The sequence below is a fragment of the Meleagris gallopavo genome, chromosome 30 (assembly GCF_000146605.3).
Source record: "Meleagris gallopavo isolate NT-WF06-2002-E0010 breed Aviagen turkey brand Nicholas breeding stock chromosome 30, Turkey_5.1, whole genome shotgun sequence".
Lineage (NCBI taxonomy): Eukaryota > Metazoa > Chordata > Aves > Galliformes > Phasianidae > Meleagris > Meleagris gallopavo.
In genome coordinates, this window is record NC_015040.2 from 1,557,031 (window position 1) to 1,567,647 (window position 10,617).

The following is a 10,617-nucleotide window of genomic DNA, read 5'->3' on the forward strand; positions in this document are numbered from 1 at the left end:
GCAGCGGTGAGGGAGAAGGGGCTGTGGGCGGAGCCGGGGGGCTGAGATGGGACTGAGAGTGATGGACTGGTGGTCCTGGGATGGGACTGGAAGGGGTGGGGTGGGACTGGGGGCGAAGGGATGGAGATGGGAGTGTTGGACTGGGGGTGCTGGGGTCGAGTTGGGGTGAAGGGATGGAGCTCGGGGTGCTGGGATGGAACTGGGAGTGTTGGACCGGGGGTGCTGGGGTGGAGTTGGGGGTGTTGGACTGGGGGTGCTGGGATGGAGCTGGGAGTGAAGGGGTGGGACTGGTGGTGAAGGGATGGAGATGAGAGTGTGGGACTGGGAGTGCTGGGATGGAGCTGGAGGTGCTGTGGTGGAACTGGGAGTGTTGGACTGAGGGTGCTGGGGTGGCAGTGCTGGGATAGAGCTGGGAGTGAAGGGATGGAGATGAGAGTGTTGGACTGGGAGTCCTGGGATGGGACTGGGGGTGAAGGGATGGAGTTGGGAGTGTTGGACTGGAGGTGCTGGAGTGGGAATGCTGGGATGGAGCTGGGGGTCCTGGGATGGGACTGGGGGTGGAGGGATGGAGGTGGGAGTATTGGACTGGGAGTGTTGGGATGGAGTTGGGCATGCTGGGGTGGAACTGGGAGTGTTGGACTGGGAGTGCTGGGGCGGAGCTGGGAGGGCTGGGATGGGAATACTGGGAGTGCTGGGGTGGAGCTGGGGGTGCTGGGATGAGAGTACTAGAATGGAAGCACTGGGATCAGAATGGAGGTGCTGGGATGGGAGTGCTGGGCTGGGAATGGAGGTCCTGTGGTGGAAGCACTGGGATGGGAATGGAGATGCTGGGATGGGAATACTGGGATGGAGCTGGGAGGGCTGGGATGGGAATATTGGGATAGAACTGTGAGTGCTGGAGTTGGTATGCTGGGATGGGACTGGGGGTGCTGCACTGGGGGTACTGGGATGGAACTGAAGGTGTGCCACTGGGGATGCTGGGATGAGACTGGGAGTGCGGGGGTGGAACTGCATGTGCTGGGATGGTGTTGGAGGTGCAGCACTGAGGGGTCTGGGGTGGGAGTGGGGAGCAGAGTGCAGAAGCTGGATGTTGGTGGGGTGCTGAGTTGGGGTCCAGAGGTTGATCTTGGACAGGAACGTGGGAGATGGAGGAGCAGGGCTGGGCAGTGCTGAGGGTCAGAACTGGGAGAGCCAAGGAACAGGGATGGGGCACTGGGAGAAATGGGCTGGTGGAACCCGGGCTGCTGAGCAGCGGGACTGGGAGCACAAAATGGGCATGACTGGGAGCAGACTGGGAGGACCAGCAGGGACTGCATGGCCTTGGGAACAGGCAGGTTTGGAGGCCCTGTGCCTGCTGGGCTCGCTGTCACAACACTCTTTTCCTTCTCAGTGTTAAAGAAGCGCCTCGTGAAGCTGGTGGTGAACTTCCTCTTCTACTTCAGGACAGATGAAGCTGAGGTATAAATCCTGCTTCTCTTCACACACACACAGACACACGCACACCTTTTCCTGCATGTTATCACGTGTGTTTTGAGGAACAGTGCAGCACCAGGCTGTCGCAGCCAGGACGTGGCGTCCTGCACAGTGCAAACTCCTTGGTGGGGCGAGGAGAAGTACTGCCAACAAACCACACCCTGCTTTCTACAAACACAACCGTTGCCCTACAGTGGCAAAAGTTGGACTCTGCCACATGTATTTGCAAACCTGGAACGTATCACATAAAACCAAGATCCTCCTGTTGAAAAATCAGAAGTAATCTTTATAATGTGGCGGGGAGTGCTGCATGCCAAGAAACCAAGAGCTTTTCGTGACATTTTTAGATTTTTCCCAGCATGAGTATTTAACCCTGATCATGGCTGAGCTCCTGTCCTGAGAAGTGCCCTCTTCTTGTTTCTGTGGGTGACTGCCAACATAGAACTGATGCACTGGAAATTTGCCCTCAAACAGGTGCTTCAGTGTCAGTGCTGCTGCCTGATTCGCAATCCCCCACTGCAATCTTTTGTCCAAACTAAACGAAATGTGAGAGGCTTTCATTTGTGGCTCTATTACCCCGTGGTTCTTGTGTCCTTACTCAGTGTATGCCGGCTGGCAGCCTGTCCCTGCCACTGCCTGCTTGTCCTGAGCTGTTCTTCATCCACACACACTGTTCTTAACCTCCTGCAAAGCTCGAAGGCCACCCTTAGGAAGTAAAATGTTAAACAGTTTATCTTTGTTTGATTTGCTGTGCAAGGAAGCAAACTTTATCGCCGTCTTTGCATGACAGAAAGGAACACTGAAGCCCAGATTGAATCTGAGCACACAAAGGCTCTTTAGAGGACACTCCGTAAGCTCCGTGGGTTCAGAACACTGTAGCTCTGACAGACTGTGTGCTGAGCCCCCTCTCTGTATCTTTTCCAGCCCATTGGAGCGCTGCTGCTGGAGCACTGCAGAATCACCAAAGAAGAGGAGAACGTTTTCTCCATCAGTGAGTTCTGCGTGTGTGTTCCCTTCATGTCCCCCTCGCAGTGGCTCTTGGTGAAAGGAAACATTTCCTGCTTTCTTCCTGCTTTTCCCCATCCCCTCTTTGATACCAGCTCAGTGCTCCCCAACCCTCCTCCCCATCCACTGCTGGTCGGTGCTCCAGTCCTGGGATGGCAGCATCTCCCCGTTGCTGTGATGGGCACGGCTGCGTGCAAGGAGAGGAGCAGGAAAAGCAGCCAGCCCACAGCTCAGTGCTTGTAGCAATCCCTCTCTAGGAGGGTTCGGTATTGACAGATTGCTGCTTCTGTGCTGTTGCATTTTATCAAAAACAAACCCAAAACACAAGTGAGCTTCAGATAAACCATCTGTGGTGCTGGTGGAGCAGCAGTCCTCCCGCCGTGCTGTGTCCTTGTGTCGATAGCCGTGGCTCCAGCTGCCTCGCACTGCGTCGGCCTTTCATCCCAACAACTAATTATTGTGCCAGAGGTATGTGGCAAAAATAACAGGATGTTTCTCCAAGGCCATCCCCGTATCTTTTGGCCTGGCTGTCAGGCACAGCTGCTTCTCAGTGCAGAGCCATCTCCCTGCTCCCAGCCAGCAGAGATGGAGTTCTGGCCGTCCCACGCAGTCTGAATGCAGTTGGGAGCGTTCCGCTGAGCGCGTGGGGTTTCTGCGCTGCCAGAGCTCTGCTGACCAGAGGTTCCCAAGAAAGGTGTTGAATGTGATGGCACTTGCAGCCTGACTGTGTCCCATACAGCAGCTCCGAGGGGTTGGATGCTGCCTGGCCCAGTTATTTCCCCACGTCTCTGTGCACTGTGTACTAAAAAGCAGAGCTCTGGGGATGATGTTAATTAATTAGATGTCCTGATTCTGTCTTGGAAAAGAATTGGAGTTGTGCAGGGACTTGCTTTCTGCTGTGCACAGTACTGAATTCCCCAGAGCCTCCAGCAAAGACAGGTCAGTACCTTCTCTGAGTGTGATTTCATTCCTCAGATAGCTGCCCTCTGCACACCACAAAATCTCTTCCTTAGGGCCATTTTCCACTCTGGTTACTAAATCTCCTCTGACGGTTTGCAAGGAGGCTCGGGGTGTTTCAGTCTGCATTTGCCCAGCCCATCTCCAAGCTGTCACTCTTTGAGAAGCTGCTCTTTCCCCTCCAAAGTGTTTTGCTGCTCTGAGCTGACGGGCGCTGCAGGCAGCTGCTGGGAAACACAGAGCAGAAGTGCCTCTGCAGTTGGTGTTGCTTTTGGAAGTGTCTCTCCCTGGCAGGAGTGATGCTGAGGGCTGCTGAGCTGTACTGAGGTGCGCCTCTGGGCCACCATCACTCACACACAGCTCTAACACAACTGTATGGGGAAGAGTGGTTATGCATTGAGTTGAAGAAAGGGGGATGTTAAGGAGTGGCTGTTGCACTGTGTGTGCATCTTCCAGTCCCTTTCTATTAGCAAACAGCTTTCTGAGCTGGATTTCAAGTTTGCAGGGGCAAGTTTGGCTGGGCTTTTGCTTTTAGCAGGCAGAGAAAGAGTGTGACTCCAAGCCATAGTTAGGAGCAGGATTCCAAGCCACTCAGGGTAAGATGGAGGGGACAAAGCCTGGGTTCCCACCTGGTTCACAGGTCATCCTAGGTAAACAAAGGTGCTAATTGCAGCCTGGCTGAACCTCACTTTGTTGAGGAAGAGCTCTGCCAGGACCTCACTTAAATCTTTTCCTTGTCCTTGGCAGGTTTCATTGAGGAGCCAGAGAGGAAGTACTGCTTTGAGTGTGACAGCGAAGAGCAGTGCCAGGAGTGGATTGAGGCACTCAAGAGAGCCAGGTGGGCTGAGCCCCCTGAGAAGGGTCTGTTTTGTGCTGCACATCTGCTGCAGCCTCATGCTGTTTGTTTCCTGGGGTCACTCATGGTGAACCTGGGGAGGAAGGCAGCTCCCTCCTCCTGGCCAAGCTTCCCTTTGGCTCTAAATAGCTCCAGAAACTTCCCCACATTCCTTTCTGCTCAGCCTGCTGTTCTCTTCTTACAGCTATGAGTTCATGAGGAGAAGTTTGATTTTCTACCGGAATGAGATCCAAAAGATGACGGGGAAGGTGAGTTCCTGAGGTTGGCTGCTGGGGTTGGGCTGGATTTCAGGCCTTGCTGCTGCCACCCTGCGTGAGGCTGTTGGCTGCAACACAGACAGCTGTGCTCTGGCATCAACACTCAGCCCTGCTGTGTGCCAGGCTGCTGAGAAGGGCTGTCCCAGCTCCTCCTGCCCGTGTCTCACCATCACTTCCCTGTGCTCTCCTTCCAGGACCCCCTGGAGCAGTTTGGGATCTCGGAGGAAGCTCGCTTCCAGCTGGCAAGCCGCAAGCAGTAATTCCACAGGCTCTCTCTGGAGGGTCAAACTCACCTTCCCCCAAGAGGAACAGCAGCAGTTCCCCCCCAGCGGTGACCAACTGACTTTCTAATTTATTAGCCAAATGGGGCTTTTTTTTAATGATTTTTTTTTTTTAAGGGAATTCTTTGCACATTCCCACCTCTTCTGCCCTCCCGCAGCCACGTGGGCAGCCATAACTGTTCCATGCAGACTGTGACCTTGTGCATCGATGCTCCTGCAGCCATGGGAGTGACAGCAGGAGCAGAGGAGGAGGGAATGAGCCGAGCTCCAGCACTCACTGCCCTCCAGCAAAGGCTTAGCCCCGGTGCCAGGAGCCGTGGGGCTGGCCCTGTGCCAGCTCTCGATTCCCTTTAATCCCTGCCCTCCTGCTGGGAGCTGCTCAGCTTTTCTGGCTTAGGATGTTCCTGCAGGAGCCCCTTTTTTTTGTAGAAGGATGCTCTGGCTGATGGCATTGCTGTGCCGCAGGGTTAACCCTGCTGTGCTCTCTTCAACACAAAGCCATTTCCATCCAGCAAGGAGCAGGAAGGCTTCTGTGAACGTGGAGCAGCTCTGCTCAGGGGAAGGGCATCACCCACTGCCGCCATCACCTCCTGGGGCGCTGCTCTCTTTGTCCTTTCTCCAGACAGGCACTGCTCATTCCTAGAGGCTCCATGAAGCCCACTCTGCTGCCAATTAGAGCGCTCACAAACGATGCAGAGAATGAATCTGTAAAGCACAAGGGAGGAAGAACGGGGCTGAGAGCTCCGTGTCGCGATCCTGCCGCCCTCTGTAATGCTGTGGGCTGGGCTGAGCCTCAGGAGCAGCAGATAGAGAGACTTGTAAAGGCAGGAACTGCTGCGTGCACTTGGGCTGGATGTAAGAGAGTCGGGGTATGCAGAAGTTGAGCCCAGGGAGCATCGCCTCGCTATGCTTCAACACTCCACTCCCTCTGTGAGCTGCCAAGGAGCAACGAGTGCCTTTGCAGAGACTGATAATGAAGGGATGAGCAGTGATAAGCATCAAGGGACATCTCGAGGCTCTGCACCTGAATGCAAACAGGGAAAGTGCAGCCAGAGATGAGGGGTGGAAGGCGCTCTGTCGGAGACCTCGTTCCGTGCAGCAGCTCACTGGGCTCTCCCTGCAGAAAAGCCCCCCCAAAGGTGCAGCCACGCTGATGGCACAAGGAGCCGCTCAGCCCTGGGGGGGGTGCAGCTTTTCTTTTTCCCAGCCAGGCAGCAAAAAGGCTGCCCCACAATTACGGCAGTAACAGAGGGGAGAGCAGCTCGTGCTGCAATGGGGCTGATGGGAAATTTTGGTTCTCCTCTTCCTTGGCTGGGAAGGAGTGCAGGACTCAGAGCCTGCAGCGGTGCAACCTGGCTTCCCTCTGTACCTCAGCTGTGGGTACCAGGAGAGCAGCAGATGGCACCGCCGCTTTATTTTTAACCTCACGCCCCAGATCTTTTCCTTCCCCTCCCCCGTATCCCCTTTCCCTGCAGTGGTTCAGGTGCTTGCAGCAGCAATTACCAAAAACAAACCGCGCTGCGCAGGGCAGAAAATAGGGCAGCACTGAAGGCAGATGGCAGCGCTCCTGCAAGCCACAAGCTGGGATTAAAGACCGGAGCAGCACAGAGCTTTGGAGACACGGTGTCCTCGGGTGACTCCAATGACCACCACCAGCTCACAGCCAAGGAGCCCAGTGCTGCAGCGAGGGCTCTGTCGGCAGCCCCCCCTTGTCCTCCCCCCACCCCATGGGAATGACCCCCCTCCAGCGATGGTCACGGGGTGGTGGTGGTGTAACAGGGACAGCGATAACCCCGACGTTATTGAGGAGGAGACGGCGACATTTCCTAAAACTGAATGTAAGACAAATGCTGTGAAGAGTTGCGTGGGCCTTCGCAGGCCCGGCGACTTAATTAGCAATTAGTTGATCAACTGCTAGCGTAGCGTAGGACACTGTTAGAGCTCAGCAGGAGGGGAAGGTGGTACTGGAGAGATCCACGTCCGCTGCTGCTGATTTAGAGACAATTCTGCATGATGTGTTTGTATTGCAGGAGCCCAACCTTCCGAGCGCGGGCTCCGCAGCTGTTGTACAATGAACCATTTCCAATAAAACCTCTTTTAATCACTGCGGCCATCAGAGCGTGGTGAGGGGCTGAGCCCCCAACCCTGGAGGAGCAAATTCCCTATTGCATGATCGGTGTGAGCAAAAAAAGAAGAAAAATCCTACAGCACCACAGATACGGGATGAGCAGGAGCTGCAATCAGCGCCGGCCCAGCACCGAGCAGTGAAACGCCACGACAGAGCAGTGTATTAAAATACGTACACTTTAATATAAAGACAAAACTTCAAAGCATTTGTTTCCATTACAAATCAAGGGAGAGACACAAGAAATTAAGTGAGGGGAGGAAAAAAAAAAAACAAACTAACAGTGTGGGGCATCATTATAAAGGTGGGGGGGGGGATATATATATTATACGTACATATATACACACCAGAATTTGCACTACTTCTATGGGATGGAAGGAATGATGGGACAACTTACCGGTGTAAAATAAAACGACAACAAAAAAGATAAATTAGGGGAAGTTTGACTTTTAAATAATTGGGTTTAATCGGCTAAATTATATAAACTAATCCCTATTCCCTAGGAAACATCCCGTATCGCTGCTCTAAGAAAACGCGTGGTGGTTGTGGTTTTAAATCCATTGAAAATGGATTGTTAGTAGTAGTTAAAAGGTTTGCTAATCAATTCCTGAGCAACAGCAACCTCATGACCCGCTGCGTCCCGCCTGGCTCCTACAGAGGGTGAAAAGACCCAACGAGTTGGTTTTAATTGGAGATCGATCGCTTAGAAGATCAATAGGTTCCAGAAGCCATGCGGGATGGACCAACCCATCCTCCTCTTCCTCGTTAACCACAGCAGTGAGACCTTGCTAACGAGCCAACCGCGCCAGAAGAAAGCAACAGTTGTACCTTAAAACAACACTAAATCCCAAAGCTGAGGACTTTGGGGTCAGTGCTACAGAACCCAGAACTGCGCAAAGGGGTTTTGTTTCTGAAGGGTGAAGGTCAAAGAAACCTCTGCACAAAGATGCAAACAGCAGATGCACCGGAGGGATATTTCCAGTGTGTGTTTCCCATTTTTGGCTTTGGGGTTAAACCCTGAAGTTCACAGTAACGTCACCTCTTACTGTGCCATTCTGTCTCAGTGGGTGTTTCTAAGGCGAAAGGATGAAGAAAATACGGCACATCATCCTCCTACACGCTGGGAATCCATCTTACCTGATATGGAGAACTCAGAGCAAATAAAGGAAGAAAGAACAGCCCAAAAACCTCAAATATTTGTACGCCAACATCTGCACTTCCAAAAAAAAGCCCTACTCTTGTGGTTTTGCCCCTCTGCTACAGAGCTGGCTCATAAGGACATTGCTTCCTTTCCTGACAACCCAAGCAAACCCAGTTGGTTTGTTGTCCTCTGCACATTAACAGAGATACTTGTGGGAAGCTCCACCTCCTCCTCCTGCTCCTCTTCTTCCTCTTCCTGGCTCAGGCAACACACTGAGAGCAGAACTTGGGGAACTCCCATCCAGCTGGGGTAACTCTTTCAGAGAAAAAAATAACCCAGAATCCGTACGTTTCCTGCAGGAAAGGCACCAATTCCAACACAAAAACCCAACCAGGCAGATCGCGGAACTGACATCGGGATGCAGACTTGGAGAGGGGCAGCTCAGCAGCAGAAGGGTGTGGGTGGGATGGGATGGGATGGGATGGGTGGGATGGGATGATCTTGGAGGTCTTTTCCAACCCTGGTGATTCTGTGATTGGAAACCCAGCACTGTGCGCAGCCATCGGGATTTATCAGTGCAGCCAAATGGGACCATCAGCTCGCGACCCTCCTGTTCACCTCCTGCAGCGAAACAACCGTCCAGATCCCACCCCATCCTCAGTGCTTTGCAGCTCCAACACCTTTCAGAAGGAAACTGCCCACCCAGCCTCCGTCCTGCAGCACCACTCCAGTCAAAAATGCTGGAGATGCAAGGAAGAGCCTACGGAGCTCTGCAGAGCTCACCTGGAAGTCACTCACTGAAGTTTGACTAGAACGTAATTAGAAAGAAATCTCAAAGTGAGTGGCTGTAGCAACAGTTGGGTGATTTCAGGCTGAGGAAGGGATAGGCTGGAGATCAGGAAAAACTTCTTCAGCAAAAGAGTGGTCAGGCACTGGCACAGGCTGCCTGGGGTGGGTGGTCACTGTCCCCAGAGCTGCTGGGGAACGGTGGTGTGGCACTGAGGGACACGGTGGTGAGCAGAATTGGTGGTAGGTGGACAGCTGGACTGGATGATCTGAGAGGTCCTTTCCTAACTTCGTGACTCTGAGTTTGTGGCTCCCGACCCACAAAGCATTGCAGCAGAAACCGGTGGGAGATGGAGCTCTGACTGAAGAAGGACGAAGATGTTTCCTATCACCATGGTTGTCCACTGCACTGACGGCAACAGCCCTGCACCCTGACACAAGAAGCAGCTCGATCCTACAAACCTCCAGAAGGCAGAGCATGCACAGTCCGTTCCAAGGCTGACAATGTGCTGCACAGTGCTCAGGAAGGTCCTTTCTTTCTGGCAATGTCCACTGTTGGATGGATTCCGACTTCCTGACTTGCCCCTCAGTGGGAGCAGTGATGTGGAGGAGAAGGAACATTTGTGACGGCCATCCAACGGCTGCACCCGGGCAGGAAGCATAACAGAGAAGGAATTCTTTTTGGAACTGGCTGTACAGCTTTGGTTACTCACAATTATCTCCAATTATTGAAAACAGGTTTCAGATCTCTGGCACAGCACTCATACATTGCAGTCGTGTGTGTCTCATTGCAGCCATATGGATCAGATCTTAACAACTCCAGGAGCTGCTCCTCCAGTAGCCCTGGAGATAAATGGCTTGGACTCACTCCAGGTTATGGCCAAGCAGCAAAAGATGGGGACTTGGAGAAGATGATGCAAATCTCACAGCAACCACAGCGACCACCTCTCCCCGATGAAGTGATATTGGGACTTCAGCCCCACGTGCTCGGCTTCCCATCTCACAGTGCTCAGTGGTTTACACTCCCAGCAGCACACCCCAGGGATGAAGACACTCACCATGCTGACACTTGGAGCTCACTACAACCACCCCATGGGCACACATCTTCATGGTTTGGGATGAAGGTGGGAGAACAAAAGGCCTAGAACTCTGTCTTGGTCCAAAAACGATCTGCTAAAAGCAGAAGGACTATTAAGGATAAAAATGGGAGAATGCAATTAAGGCTCCTGCCTCTCCAGCCATTGCTCATGCCCATCCCCACTCCCAGGACCGGAATGCAGTGCCAGGAAGGATGCAGGGCAGCTCTGCAGCTCACAGTGGCCCACGGCTGTGAATGAAGATGGGGGCTGCCCAACTCCCAGCTGCAACACATCTGGGTTACACTGTCCTCCTGGATTCCAGGACATAAATTCTGTACAGCTCCTACTAGAAGCTACGGATGTTTCTCAGCCATCGCCCTCTGCGTGTTTTTGCCCTTCTCCAGGTTCTCCTCTCGCAGCTGTAACTCAGCAGGGCGCTCCGCTGCCACCTCCTCTCCCACACACAAAGCAGAAGACAGTTCCCCAAAGCCCCTCGTTTCCAGGGCTACCAACCCCTTCCCTTCCCAATGAACGAGACAACACCACCACGTCGACAGTTTCTGCACACAATGGCCGCCTATGGAAGACACACATTGGGACCAACAAATAACCACACACTGAGCCGAATCTCTAAGCTTGCAGAGGATGAGGTACAAA

General features: G+C 53.3%; 1 protein-coding gene across 1 annotated transcript; it reads left to right on the top strand.

The window, feature by feature from the left end:
- The first annotated feature begins 697 nt into the window (after positions 1-697).
- PLEKHJ1 (pleckstrin homology domain containing J1) lies at positions 698-7,227 on the top strand. Its single transcript, XM_031557120.1, has 6 exons — positions 698-756; positions 1,391-1,458; positions 2,398-2,464; positions 4,183-4,273; positions 4,476-4,539; positions 4,743-7,227. Exons 1-6 carry the CDS (start codon positions 717-719, stop codon positions 4,806-4,808), a joined length of 396 nt encoding a protein of 131 aa, XP_031412980.1. The 5' UTR covers positions 698-716; the 3' UTR covers positions 4,809-7,227.
- The last annotated feature ends 3,390 nt before the right edge of the window (positions 7,228-10,617 follow it).